This window comes from Triticum dicoccoides, chromosome 7A (genome assembly GCF_002162155.2).
Source record: "Triticum dicoccoides isolate Atlit2015 ecotype Zavitan chromosome 7A, WEW_v2.0, whole genome shotgun sequence".
NCBI lineage: Eukaryota > Viridiplantae > Streptophyta > Magnoliopsida > Poales > Poaceae > Triticum > Triticum dicoccoides.
In genome coordinates this window covers 692,001,447-692,016,337 of record NC_041392.1, presented here as the reverse complement: position 1 = coordinate 692,016,337, position 14,891 = coordinate 692,001,447, and the positions used below count along the sequence as shown (strand labels likewise).

Below are 14,891 nucleotides of genomic sequence, written 5' to 3'. Positions count from 1 at the left end.
TACCTCTAATTATTAGGCGTGAGTATTCGTGACCTAATTGTACAAGTGAAATGGCCAAATTTCTAAACTTGAATCATTGTTTCAGTAATAGCACTTTGTTCTTAAATTGTACAAGAGCTTCTGAATTTCAATCATAAGTGGCTCGTTGTCTGTTAAGAAAAGTGTTTTACACAAGAGTTGCTTCTCTGCAATTTTTCGATTCATTATTTGTCTAAATTGTACTAGCTTATCTCTGCTCATGTTTATGCAATGGAAGTACACATGAAAGATCCTGCTGAAAAACTACTAATGTTTGTTGACTGACAGAAAAACTACTGCTTATCTCAGTACTAAAACTGTTGTTGTTTGTTAATTGGAAAACTACTGCTTATCACAGTAGTAAAACTGACTGAAAAACTGTTGCGTATCTCAGTAGTAAAATTCTATTGTTTGTTAACTGACTGAAAAACTGATGTTGTTCGAACCTATTGTGTAGGTTATACTCCCCCCCCTTCGTTCCTAAATATAAGTCTTTTTAAAGATTCTAATATGAACTACATACGGAGTAAAATGAGTAAACTACACTGTAAAGTACTACATCCGTTTCTAAATATTTGTCTTTTTAGATATTTCAAATGGACTACCACATACGGATGCATATAGACATATTTTAGAGTGTAGATTCATTCATTTTTCTTTGTATGTAGTCACTTGTTGAAATCTTTAAAAAAACAAATATTTAGAAACGAAAGGAGTATATCTACATACATTCATATGTAGTCTATATTGAAATATCTAAAAAAGACTTATAATTAGGAACGGAGGGAGTGTATCTCAGCAGTAAAAGAGCTTCCTCGCTGTTTTCTGTTAACTGGAAAACTGTTTGTTAACTAATTGAAAAATACTAATCACTTGCATTATACGGATACATGCTGCAATTTGTAAAAAAAATGATGTTCGCATTGGTAACTGACTGGAAAAATGCTACTCCTTGCGATTCATATTACTTGTCGCAGCTTTAGTACGTACGGAGTACATCTTAAAACGGATCAGAGGGAAGGATTTGCATTTTTTTAGTGACTGGAAACAGGCTGAAAAACTGAACTTTGTTTCGGTTGTACTGGGCTGGATGCCTGGTTCGTCAAGTGTGGGATGGATGGATGATGTCCGTTGGATGGCGCGTTTGAATGGCTGATGATCTCTGCCCTTAAGCGAGCCTCCCTTCCCCAAGAGTCCTTCCCGAGCGCGACAGGTATAGGGTTCCCCGCCGCCGCCGCCGCCGCCGCCGCCACTGCCGGCCGAAGCCTCCGCTGCCCCGCCGCCGGTACAGGAGCCCAGCAGCGGCCCCCTCCATCGGACCAGCAGCGCCTCCCTCCCTGGAGCAGCACGCAGCAGGTAGCCACCACTCCTTCGTCCTTCCTCTTCCCTCCTCCCTCATCCCCCCCTCCCTCCTTCCACCCTCCTCAATCTTTTTCCCTTCCTGATTTTTGTATTGGATGGGTACTTGCTGTAGATCTGATATTGTGAGGATATATATAACGATGATTATTTTTTGATGAGTGCTTGCTTGATTTTTGGAGTGCAGCATGTTTAGAGGATTTTGCTTGATAGGCGTTTGTGATATGCTTGTAGGGCCAAATGTTTACAAGTTGTAGCTTGATTTTTTTTAGACGAGGATATGATTTGGTTTAAACATGTTAGCAGTGAAACCTGCAGAAATGATTGACGATATATGAAAAGGAAAAAGATTAAGTTGTATTATCTGCACCTGAAACCAAAGCTTAGCAGTAACGAGAGAGCAGAAGCTTTGTCTTAGTTATACTTGCCGAAATCGGTGCACACATTAGTACTAGTGGTATTGTTGTCATGATAGACATCCCAAATCTTGTTTATGATTGGGAATGTAGTGGTACTGTTATGCTGTGTTGTTCATTTTAACAGTCAGACCTAAAATATTACCGTTTGATTGTTTCTCCTTTTGCGTGTTAGCTGACTGATTTTCAGGTTCTGCCATTCGTGTTATGCCATGATAGATGTACAACTAACTAGTGATTTGATTTGATGCTTTATATTCATTTTACACTTGCTAAAATCTAATTCTACCCCTTTTGAACTTGGAGTTGGAACAGGGCATCAACATTGTCAGTGGGAGGGGCTTGGGCTGCTTCGGCATCCACAGTAGAGCAAACAAGGTAATCAGCTGTTCTGATCCTAGCTTCTATACTTTTTTGTGAATTAAAAATATTAAAATGAATCCCCATATTGGCGCTTTTCAAAAATTCCAAATTTACATATCCGTATCGGCCTCATACTGATACACGTATCCATATCGGTGCATTTTAGAGAACCAGTGAGCGCGAGGTACAGGCTCGCCGAGGGAGAGGCAAAGAGGAGTTGCGGGGAAGATGCCGCTGTATGACTGCATGCTGATGGTGAAACCGATGGTGACCAAGGAGGCCATAGCGGAGCTTGTGGCGCGGGTGGCGGGTCGCGCCTACCAGCGCAACGGCGTTGTCACCGAGCTCAAATCCTTTGGCAAAGTGCACCTAGGCTACGGCATCAGGAAGCTTGACGGCCGCCACTTCCAGGTCTGCCCCGGTTTGCCACTCTTTATTTGTGCTCCTTGATCAAAGCCTTGTATTCCCCGTGCGATGTGCCTCGTGACAGCGCGGAGAGGTGCCGATCTGATTCACTTCGCTAGACTGATGCGTATACGAAGAAATGTTTAAGTTGGTATGAGCGTTTAGGCCTTTTACCGTTTTGGGTCTTGGTGATGGGTGGTGCCTTTGACATGCTCGATGAAATGCCCAAGTAGGTTTGGCCGTTGGCTGTTAGAATGTTAGTGGGTATTGACCTCGGTGTGATTGATAGAGTGCTTTAGTGAATAATTTGTTTAGGATCAGATCATTCTATTGATCGCAGTTAGTGTTTTAAATCAGAACTCAGGATTGCACTGGTCGCGTGGCTCGCACTGTGATCTGCTTGCTTTGAATACTGAATAGAAGGGTATAGCGGTTCGATCTTTCACATTCTGGGGTTTGGAAGTATTCTTGGGGAAAATGGCCAGTCAGTAAGTGATTCATGTGAGTCATGAAGTGGTAGCATTGCCCTTCTGCTCACCCCTTTTTACGATCCTTTTGGCTGCCACACGTTGGCCACCAACCACAGTTCCGGCAAGCTCACCAATCAGGCTTGCTTACATATCACTGCCGCCATAAGCTCCAGCTTAGCTGACACCTCTGCTTCTCCCACCTCCACTGGCGCACATGGTTCAGTGGTGTTAATTTCTTTGGCAGTTCAAATGGCCAACACACAGGCACGTCCCGGACCCCTCGAATCACTGGAAGCGATGTCGCCTCTTCAAGTTTATTCTCGGCAAGTTCAAGCTTATCACAGTGATGGTTATGAGTCTGTCCATGACCACATTCTTTGTACTCAAGACGGTTTCAGCACCTTGTTTTACTCCATATCCTTGGAGATCCTCGATAGTATCGTGCAGCTGAATGACACTGCTTGCTTCTTCTGGAAGCGCTCAAGGGCTTTATTCAGTGACAATAGTACTTCTGCTATCTATATCGAGAACAAGTTTCACTCTTCCCATTGCTTGAACACACCTGTCATTATAACAATCTTTGCACCATGGTCAGCCTGTCTGAGACATGATGCTCAGTCAGAACATGTCGTGAGGCCTCAGCCCCTGAAATTCTTGACCTCGATAAAGGCTGCTTTGTCAATCTTCGGGTTGAGACCCTGTAACACTTTCAGCACAAGCATCTTAGTGGAGAAGGGCTGATCACTGTCACAAAGACTATTGGGAGTGTAGCAAAACAATATATTGTTAATGTTCTTGAACAGAACTTTGGAGGCATTATGCCTTCTCGGGTTCCTTTCTGTACAGGCTTCTGAGGGATCATTATTGAGGTTATATTTTTTTTTCCTTTGATGTGCAGGCTATCCTTTCTCACTTATATACCATGTTTTTTTGTTACTGTATCTTTTCATGCAATCTCACTTTTCGTAATTGAATCTGACCTTGAGTCATTACCTTCTCATGCGAGATTAGTTCGCGAGTTACTGAATAATTAACAGTGGTTGGTCGATTGGCATGTGCTTTAACTTTGACAAACTGTGAACACACCATTTCCAGTATATCTTGTATTACACATCCTCGTCTTTTGAAGTTTGTAGTTCAGGCTTTGTTTTGAAATAACTTCTCAACTTCGACCATACAGTGACTGCTATGTCAGTCTGACTAAGGATTGCAGTGATGCAGTCTGGGTGTAAACATTTTTTTTCCGCAACTATTTGATAAAACCTTCAACAAAACAGTTTGAAAATGTAATGCAGCACCCTGAGAATGTCAGCCCCCAACTCTCCGATAAACCTTGGACCAAATAGTGAGAAAAGTAAATTACAGCACCCATAGAAAAATGGCCAAAGCATCTGGGAGGCACATGGAATGCATCTCAGTGCATTTGAGAATTGTTCTGATATACACCTGGTTAAGTAGTGTTAAATTCCAGTTGTTGTTCGTTGTCATTTTTCCTTGCCTCTAGCATTGCAGCATAAAGTCTAAACAGATAAATTGCATTGTGTGTTGTCTCCTGGTTTGCTGATGTGCTGAAGCTGCCGTTGTGCTTTCAGGGTCAACTTATACAAATGACCATGATGGTTCCACCTTCCTTTACTAAGGAACTGCACTATCTAAACAAGGAGGACCGGCTGCTTCGCTGGTTGGTAGTGAAGCACAGGGATGCGGTGTATGGTCTGGAGTTCATCAACGAGGATGATGGGAGGTATGAGATGGACAGCTTCGGCCGTAACACTGCTAGTACTCAAGATGATGATGATGTTGATGAATATGATGACGACGACGACGACGATGATGACGAGTACCAGGCCGAGGAAGAGTAGATTGGTGGGTGTCTCAAGATATCTGCACTTCCAGATGTGCTCCCTTGCAAGCAGTATGTGTTGTCTTCCCATATTGTTGGCTGGAAAGTAAGTAGGGCAAGAAGTAGAAGAATTGAACCTGGCTGTTTTTGAAAAGAAGCTGGCGCAACTGAAAGCTGATTTTGCATGTTTTTCCCCATGCATGTAAGCTTCCAATAAGGAACCAACCCATGATCTTATTGGTGCATTTACATCACTAGGTTTATGATGTGGTGCTTATTTGCTTTGTCAGAATCTATTGTGAAAGAGATTTGCAAAACATGGAAAATGTCGCATACTCCTTCGTACAACAGCACTGGGCTGGTTGCAGTTTTTCATCAATATAGTATGTACAGAGTGTTAAACTCCCAAAATCACACAAAGGTACAGAACTGCTCCCTCTGTAACTTAATATAAGATTCATTGATAGGGAGAAGAGTTTACAGTACAAGAGCAGGTAAGGACGGAAAAACTAGGCCTGGGCGTACGCGGGGAACGGCGTCTGGACCTAGCCTGAGCATGGAGAGACTAGGGGATGCTCAGCCCCAAGGAAAATTGGCCTTGCCTATGGTATGATGAGTGCTAAACCCTTGGCTCCAGCCCTGGCCCATGAGCGAGCCTCGTCCTGGATGTCATGTAGCAGCTTGGATGTAGATGGCGCGGCGCCGTCGAAGACGCAAGAGTTGCGATGTTTCCAGATGGACCAGGCGACCAGCAGGATAAGCGAAGAGAGTCCTTTCCGGTGCGCCAGCGGCGTGGCCAGAGTCGTAGAGTGCCACCACTCGAGGAAGAGGTTGGAGGGCGCGGGCGCGAGAGCTGATGGATAGCACCAGCTAAAGCAGTCGTGCCACACCTGTCGCGAGAATGCGCATCCCACAAGCAAATGCTCCATGGACTCGCTGGCCTGGTCGCAGAGGAGACACGAGGCGTGATGTGGCAGCCCGCGTCGCGCCAGACGGGCAGCGGTCCAGCATCGATCTTGAAGCGCCAGCCAGGCGAAGAATTTGATTCGGAGCGGTGCCCAGCAGCGCCAAGTAAGCTCCCAGTGTGGCGCGCGAATTGAACCAGCGAAGAGAGCGGAGTAGCAGGAGGCCGCAGAGTAGGAACCATTCGTCGTCCATCGCCATCGGAGGTGGTCTGGCTGGTCCGTGAAGTTGATGGCGATGTGATTAATGCGGCGCCAGAGAACGACGTACTCGGCCATGACAAGAGGGGTTAAGGCACCCTGGATGTCCTGAATCCATGCGCGCTGGTGCAGCCCCTCGACCAGGCTACGGGTCCTGCGGCGTCGGCGGGGCACGAGCGAGGCGACGGCCGGCGCAAGCTCCAAGATTGAATGCCCGGTCTAGCCAACAGTCAGTCCAGAAGCGGCAAGATCTCCCATCGCCAATGCTCCAGAAGGTGGAGGCCCGAAAAATCGCACGGGCTTCCGCGTCGTCCGGTAGCTGTAGATGCGTCCAAGGGCATGTGGAGTCGGTGCGCTGCAGCCACAGCCACCGTGTGCGAAGCGCCAGCCCGAACCGGCGCAAGTCCATGATCCCGAGGCCGCCATACTCGAGCGGGCGGCAGACCCGCTGCCAATTGACCAAACAGTGGCCGCCATTGGCGTCGTGCCGGCCATGCCAGAGGAACTCTCGGATTATGCGATTTAAACGCCGGAGGACGGGTTGGCAGATCACCATGGCCATGAGGAGGTGGATCGGCATCGCGGAGAGCACATGCCTGACAAGGGCGAGACGTTCGCCCCGAGAGAGCATGAAGGCGCGCCAGGTGGACAGCTTCTTCACCATGCGATCTATCAAAGGTTGTAGAGCCGAGGCTGGCACCTTGCGCACCGATAGCGGCAGCCCCAAGTACGGGATGGGGAAGTACGAGATGGGACACGCCAGGACGGCGGAGATGATTAAGACCTCATCATCCGAGCAGTGGATTGGAGTGGCCGAGCATTTGTCGAAGTTAGTATGGAGCCCGGACGCGTGCCCGAAGACGTGCAGGACAGAGCGCACCGCGGAAAGCTCGGACGCAGTAGGGTGGCAGAAGATAGCGACGTCGTCGGTGTAGAGGGAGACGCTGGGCGCTATGTGGCGAGGAGTGAGCCTCTGGAGGATGCCCGCAGCCATGGCGTGGAGCATGAGCGAGTTGAGTACATTGATCACCATGGTGAAAAGCATGGGGGACACCGGGTCTCCTTGGCGCAATCCCTTTGCGTGGAAGATGGGAGGGCCCGGGCTCCCGTTGATGAGGACGCGGGTGGAGGCAGTAGATAGAAGGATGGAGATCCATTCACACCACCGTCTACCGAATCCCAGATGCCGCAAGACCTCGAGCAGAAAGGGCCAAGAGACGGCGTCGAAAGCCCGGACGATGTCGAGCTTGAGCAGAACGCGGTTGGCCTTGGAACCATGGAGGTGGCGAGCCGTTTGCTGGACGAGCATAAAATTATCATGGATGCACCGCCCTGAGATGAACGCACTCTGGCTCAAGGAAACCAGCTCGTTGAGTCGTGGCGCCAAGCGAAGAGAGAGCACTTTAGCCACCAACTTAGCCATGATATGAATCAAGCTGATCGGCCTGTAATCGCCAAGAGCGGCCGCGTCGGCACGCTTGGGTAGTAAGGTGATGAACGCCTCGTTAAGGCACTGGAAGCCTCGCCCGTTCAGGTGGTAAATCTTGTCAAAGGCATCCATGATGTCGCCTTTGAGCACCTCCCAGCAGCTGCGCAAGAATTCGGCGGAGAAGCCATCGGGGCCGGGGGATTTGCGTGTGGGAAGCTGCTTGACAGAGCTCCACACCTCCTGCTCGGTGAATGGACGGTCGAGGTAGGACAGGTTGAATGATCTCGGGTCGATCGTATTCAGGTCCAGTGTGAAGTCGCGAGAGTCCGAGGAGCCGAGGACCGTCGAGAAGTGCTGGAAGGCGGCCTCCGCCATGGCCGCCTCGGAGGAGATTGTGGCTTCGCCCTGCCGCAAGGAGAGGATGCGAGTGCGTTGTTTGCAGTGGGAGGCCTGGATGCGCAGGAAAGCGGTGGACTCCTCCCCATCCCGGAGCCAGGCTAAGCGGACTCGTTGGCGCAAGATGGAACGCTCGAGCGAAGCCAGGCCCAGGTAGGCCTGCTTGAGGCGACGGCGCAGCCACGTTTCTGCGTCGGAGAGGGGCCGCAAGTCCTGGGCCGAGTCAAAGCGGGCGATGAGCTCACGCGCCACAAGGAGTTGTAGAGACACATTGCCAATGGATCTGGTGCTCCAGCTCTGGAGGCGGCGCGCTGTGAAGCGGAGATGCTCGAAGATCCTACGGAATGGATCGGGGTCAGGGCTGACGGCGCACCAGGCCTCCGAAACCGTCTGCGCGAAGCCGGGCATCTTCGGCCAGAATTTCTCAAAGTGGAAGCGGCGAGCTCCTGGAGAGCGCTGGGCGCAGTCCACCATGAGAGGACAGTGATCGGAGGCCGCGGACGACAGGCACCAGAGGATGCAGCTTGGGTGTGCCGATTCCCAGGAAGTAGTGCATAAAACTCTGTCGATGCGCACCAGGGTGGGTGAATCGCGCTCATTGGACCAGGTATATCGCCTGCCGTGGAGGTACATGTCGCGAAGCTCGAGATCGGCCATGAAGCGACGGAAGCGCCTCATGAGGCGCATGTTGAGCCTGGAGTTGTTTTTGTCCGCGGCGGCCGCAATCATGTTGAAGTCGCTGCCAAGGACCCAAGGGCCGGCGCAAAGCTCGCGGACATCTTGAAGATCCTGCAGGAAGTTCATCTTGTCGGAATCGGACTGCGGGCCGTAGACGTCCGTAAGCTAGAAGGGATGGTCGCCGTAGAGCGAGGATACCACGGCTGTGATGTGATGCGCCCCAAAGGTCGGAGAGGAGATCGTAAGTTCGGAAGAGCGCCAGGCTAACAGAATCCCACCGCAAGTGCCGACCGCGGGCAAGAAGTGAAAAGCGTCAAACGATGGCCCGAGGGTCTCCGAGACGAGGGGCATGGTGATCAGCTCGAGTTTGGTTTCCTGCAGACAAGCTATGGCAGGCAGGTCGGAGGACATGACGCTGCGAACGAAAGTACGTTTGGCACCCGAGTTGAGGCCTCGGACGTTCCAAAAAAGAATTTTGAGGTTCTGGTCCATAGACAAAGGTCTGGTCCACGCACAAGCAAGGAGGCACGGGCGGCCTAGGCAGGCGTAATGGCTGTCGATGCTAGCGGCAGGCCGCGCGGTGGCCACACCCAGCCATAGAACTCGGCGAACGCCTGGATCACATCCGGATCGAGCGGCTGCTGGAAGAGCTTGGCGTACTTGTCGAGTGCCTCGGGGTTCACCGGATCATCGTCCTTCAATAGCCCAAGACGAAGCAGAAGCACACGCTTGGCCTTCATTCCTGAGTCTAGACCGCGGTCGGCCTTGGCGATCCGGTCGCTTCGGCGGGGGGTGAAGTTGTCTGGAATCTCATGCCGGTGGCGACGCGGCGGGGCCTGTAGCAAGGGAGTAACATCTTTCTGCACCGACTGGATGAAGCTTAAGATTGCATCTTGAGAGGAGCCCGGGCTGGCATCGGCGACGTCCGGGACGTGGTCTTGTCGTTGCATGCGCTGCATGGGCTGCATGGAAAGCAGCGCGCCAGCTGTCGCCATACCATCCGGTGCGGTCGTTTGAACAGGAGTTTGCATGGCTGGCCCCCCTGAGCAGGCTGGGGTGGGGGAGACGGAATCAGAGTCAGCGGCACGGCCTGCAGAGCGGATCCGGGCAGGCGAGGCGATTGGCCCCCTGGGCAAGGAAGTGGCGGGGTCCTCAAGGCTGACCTGGGCGAGGGGCAGGCCCGAGGGCGAGGCAGGTGGGGATGGCACCCTTTGGCACGGCGCTTGCGTGCCTGCTGGAGAATCCGCAGCAGGCGCGGAGCAGACCGGGTCCAGCGGCAGAGGACCGATGGGAGACGGCGGTGCCCCCAAGGGATCAGACCCAGCAAGTTGACCAAGGGCAAGTTGCCCGTTGTCTACTCCTTGGACGATAGGCACAAGTGGGGGGTCCGAGGTGGGGGAGCTCGTGGTGTCAGGCGGGCCTGCGGCCCCTGGGGGGGCGACAGGATAGGCCGCGCACATAGGAGGGCCCGTAGGAGAGGAAGCGGCCAAAGACGCAGCAGGGGAGGGGCCCAAGGGCAGCAGGGGGCAGCCGTGTCCAGAGGCGGAAAGACCACGCGACTGAACACAGGGGGGCCACCTGGACCAGTACGGGCCGAGGGGTAGGGCCCCAGCACGCCGCACCAGATGCGGGCCGGCGGCGGCAAGTGGCGGCGACGTGTGGCCTCGCGGTTGCCGCGGCGCGGGGCGGCACGGCCGGAACCTCGGGGGAAGTCATGCCGACGCGGATATGGGGGTGGCACCGGCGGCGATGAGGGAGGGGCGGACGCCTCGTCGTTGCCGGTGCTGGGCGGTGGCGATGGCGCGGCAGGCAGCCTGTAGTCCTCGGAGCGAGAGACGTGGATGGAGACAGGAAAACGAAGGAGCGGGCGCCCAAAATGAGTAACCATGTTGGGATCAGCGTCCTCGTAGGCCGCATCCGGCGTCGGGAGGAGCAGCTCGGAGAGGCGGGGGATGGCGTCGGGGTTGAGAGTCCAGGCGGAGAGGCGGAAGGTCGACATGTCCGCCGTCTCCGGAGCAAGCTCGACGATGTCGCAGAACGGCGAGAGAAGCGTCTCGGCCGACGCACGGTCCCAGGCGTGGTCCGGGATGCCCACCATCTCGATGTGAACGTGGAAGCGCGCGGACACAGGCTCACCCCCGGCCAGCCGGCTCCAAGGGAGGATCAGCAACCGGAAGCGACCGCTCCTCACGTTCCCGGCGGCGACGCGCGTGCGGTCAGCCGTGTCACGGAACCGTAGGAGGAATTCGCCGTCCCGGCGCGGGTGGACGGAGAGCGCGCCCTCCCCAAGATGGAACCTGCCCTGGAGGAGTGCCTGGACCTCGGCACGGGAGACACCGGAGCGAGCGCCCGCGACCACCGCCAGAAGGGCACGCTGCTCAAGGGCCAACTCCGCAGCTGCGACCGCCGGAGAACGCGGCAGGTAGCAGACCGCAACGGGCGGCCGGAGAGCAGGGTGACCCGACATCGAGGAAACACAGGAGTCAGTGGAGGCAGGCGAAGCGCGCGGCAGCGAGGGTGTGGCCGAGGACCGCGACGCCGACGCGGAAGAGGGCAGCGCATCCGACGAAGGGCGAGGCGACGAGGAGGGGAGTGGTGCGGCAGCCGATTGCGTGGCGGACCCGGACCCGGAGGACGCAGGCCAGGAACCACCAAAAGAGCCGGAAGCAGCATGGATGGGAGATGGAGAGCTGGCGCAGAGCCGCTTGGTTGGGGACGCGTCGAAGGAGGAGGCTGGGGAGCGCGGACGCATGCACTGGCGGGCAACATGCCCGAAGAAGCGGCAACGACGGCATTGCATGTCGCGGCGGCACTCAGAGTGCCGGTGGTCCGGGGCGGGTCGAGGCACCGAGGGCACTCCTGGGAGGGAGGCGGGGGCGGCGGGCGAGGGCCGTCGCGGCGAGGTCAAGGGCGTCGGCGCCGCCGGGCCAGCCGACGTTTGCGGGACCACGGCAGCTCCCAGCCACCGTCGGCGGGAAGGGAGTCCACGCGCTGGCCCCGGTGGATCTCGGACCTCGGCCCGGCGCGGGGGGCGGGCGCGTCACCGCCAAGAAAGGGCGCTGAGGCGGGGGACGCAGGGCAGGGGGAGCAGAGCACCTCGCGAAACGAGGAAGGAGGGCGGCGCGGGGAGCCCCCCTCCGCCGAGGAGGGGCTGGACTCCAACCAGCGCAGCGCGCGGGGACGGCCGCCGGAGGGGGCGGGCGAGGCCATGGCCTGGAGGAGGGGACGGGCTGGGGTGGTCGCCGAGGCCGGAGCGGCCGGCGGCGAGTACTGGAGCGGGTCGGTTTCTTGGTAGCTTCCTCGGTTTCTTGGTAGCTTCCTTCGTCAGGCCTGACCAGCTCAACACTAAAATAATTCGAGGGTCTATAGTTTGCCTAGTATGACACACTTGTTCACATTTTTTTTCACAGCTTACAATAGGAAGTTGTGGCCTGCGACAAATACAAAAATTTTGGTACCACACACGGATCATCTTTGGTCGTCACTGATGACCGATAGCTATGCATGTCTGGCGGATGAACTTTATTTTGCTTTTCGAGAAAAAACATATTGAAGTAGTATTTGGCAGCTTTACACAACCCAAACAAAGTACAGAGCCACGCTGATTTTTGACTCTGGGGAGCATATGCTCCCTAATCATAAATAAATTTTAGAATTCTGTTTTTTTTTGTGGATGTTCATATTAGTGTAGCAAGTGTGCTTGACAATTTTCATGTCATATGGGATAACAGTGCTTTGTTGGTGGAAAAAAATTAAGTCTTTGAAATTCGATTTGTTTTGTTTCACAGGTCAAAATGCTTAAGTTCTTCCCTGAAAATTTACATCACCATTTGGGTGTGACAATGAACGCATCTTTTTATGTTTCCATTTTTTTATATTTGTAAAATTCATTTTTGGCACTCAGCATGTGCTCCCTAGAGCCAAAATGGATTTCTGTCTGTAGAGTGTTAAACTTCCAAAAGCATGCACATGTACAAAACTACTAGTAGTAGTACTCCCTTTGTTTCTATTTACTCCCCATATTAGCTACTAAGTCAAACTTTATGTAGTTTGACCAAGTTTATTGAAAACAATCTAATTTTTCACAATAAAAAATATGTAGTATGAAAATTTATTGAATAATGATTCTAATGGGTTGACATTCTAGTGGACGCTAATCTTTTTATAAACTTTCAAAGTTTAGAAAGTTTGACCCGAAATAAAGCTAATATGCAAAGTAAATAAAAACGAAGGTCAACATAGTGGGCGGCCAAGATCGATCGATCAGAAGCGACGTGCCAACCTCAGAACCACGCCATGATCCCGTCCTCATTGTCCTCTGAGTCGCCGTTGGTGTTCGAGAAATCTATTCCCTCTGTAAAGAAAATACAAGACGCTTACAAGAGGAAGTCGCGGCGACAAATGCAATTTTTGTTGGTACCACTGACCCATCATCTTTGGTCGGTCGTCACTGATTACCGATAGGCGATAGCTATACATGCCTGGCAGATGGAAAAAAAGAGAGAGAAGAAACCATCGAAGTCGTATTTGGCTGGATTTACACAACTCAGACGAGAAGGCGTACTCCCTGACTCCGTAACCGCAGAGCCTATAGCAAAGGCGTCCACACGCCGGGAAGAAGACTCGTCAGACCCCAAACGAACCCCGCCGTCTCCGGGCTTCTACACCCCGCGCTTCGACCTCGACCTCGACCTCGCCGGCGGCGGAGCCAGATGGCGTCGACGACGTTCCGGCGCTTCGGCGTGGCGGCGGCGGCCGCCGCGTTCATCGCGCTCGCGGCCTTCGGATCCGCCTCGGCGTCCAAGACGGCCTTCGTCAAGTCCACCGTCAAGGCCCACGACGTCGTCATCTTCTCCAAGTCCTACTGCCCGTAAGGCCCCTCTCCCTTCTCCCCTCACCCCTCGATCCGCGTCGATCCGCTGCCTGCCTGCCTGCGCCGATGAACTGCGACCTTTGGATTTGGGTGTGGTTGCTGCGTGGTCTGGTCTCGCTGATCTGACAGTGGCGCTGTAGGTGTAGGGCGTCTAGATTCTTGGGCCTTGCTTAGTGAATTCAGCCCCATGGCCTGGTCAACAATTATTTTGGTCAAGGAACAGAGATATTAGTTTCTCTTTTGCAGGATTTCTTAGTATGGTGATTTGTTGAAGTTCTGAACTTGGTCAGAATTGTTTGGATCAGGATGCAGCCAGAGGGACCGAGAGAATAGTCTCTCCTTTCCAGGATCCAACTGTAGTGTGGTGATTGCTTGCTTTCTTTTCTAGTAGAACCTGAACCGAAATCGTTTGGACTGTCAGAACGCAGATCCAAGGCTCTATCTGCTCTTTTTTTTTAGATCACCAGGAGGGCAAAAGAACCCCAGTTCCATTAAAAAAAATGAAACCAGAGTACAGAGTATACAAAGTTATAAGATCATTGAAACAAACCAGGGGAAATTGAAAGCTGAAGAGACATGCTCCATTACACCATTACATCAAACAAAAGCAGAAACAGATTTTTGTGGCAAACATGCTCTCCTCCAAAACTCACAGCAAACCCAGATCATAATCGCCTCCCAGCTTCACAGTGGAGATGTTGGCGAACACCACCTTGGTACTCTTCATAGGAGATTGCAATGGGGAGTCATTATCTCCAGTAGTGTACTTGTGCTGAGAGTGGGCAACTTTAGTTCCCAGTGTAGCTTGGAGTGAGGCGGGGAAGCAGCATCAGTGCCAGGATGGTGCAGAGCACGCCAGAGACTGTTAGAGTTGGACAGGTTGGTCATCTCACCTCCAGCTATCAGATCACAACCTATTAACACACCGACAGCTGGTGCGGTTGATTCACATGATTGCAGATCATCTGTGAGAATGCACTCACTCTCTCTAGGTGATCCTCCTTGAGCATAATTTGCCACTTTTTTAGAGTAATCATTATCAGCCACCAAACTTGTTTAATATCAGACCATAATGCATTGTTCAAAATGTGAGGATTTCTAGTTTTCCAAATACACCACAGAGCACAAGCACAGGAAGAATTAAGTACAGTATGGTTCTTATTGGCAGGCCAATATCTGGCAATCGACAAGTAATCAGCACCTGGAGGTTTCCCAAAGAAAGATGGGAGTAATTCCCAAACTCTTTGGCCATCACACAATCAAAAAAAGAGGTGAAAGCTAGTCTCTTGTTCAGAACAGAAAACACAATCTAAAGGCTTGTTTATTTTCCTCTTTTCAAGATTGTGCCTAGTCGTTAATATATTATGTGAGAGGAGCCAGAGAAAGATCTGCACCCGAGGTGCCACTACAATGGACCAAACAGAGGGAATAAAGACGGGCTGAACACCTCTGAAATTAATGATGGTATATAAAGATTT

At 52.4% G+C, this 14,891-nt stretch overlaps 2 protein-coding genes across 3 annotated transcripts in view; both read left to right on the top strand.

The window, feature by feature from the left end:
* The first annotated feature begins 1,170 nt into the window (after nt 1–1,170).
* Nucleotides 1,171–5,255, top strand: LOC119331341 (30S ribosomal protein S6-like). 2 transcript variants are annotated; one of them, XM_037604508.1, is made up of 4 exons: nt 1,171–1,374; nt 2,109–2,171; nt 2,323–2,567; nt 4,624–5,255. In XM_037604508.1, exons 3-4 carry the CDS (start codon nt 2,385–2,387, stop codon nt 4,891–4,893), a joined length of 453 nt encoding a protein of 150 aa, XP_037460405.1. In that variant the 5' UTR covers nt 1,171–1,374; nt 2,109–2,171; nt 2,323–2,384; the 3' UTR covers nt 4,894–5,255. The 2 variants fall into 2 exon arrangements, with proteins under 2 accessions (XP_037460405.1, XP_037460406.1); XM_037604509.1 differs by having other exon boundaries at nt 2,100–2,171.
* A 7,861-nt stretch (nt 5,256–13,116) lies between these two features.
* Nucleotides 13,117–14,891, top strand: part of LOC119331486 (glutaredoxin-C8-like) — a 4,164-nt gene continuing 2,389 nt past the window's right edge. Inside the window, exon 1 of the mRNA XM_037604643.1 lies at nt 13,117–13,410. Coding sequence (XP_037460540.1) covers nt 13,253–13,410 — 158 coding nt within the window. The 5' untranslated portion in view covers nt 13,117–13,252. The remainder of the gene's footprint in view (nt 13,411–14,891) is intronic.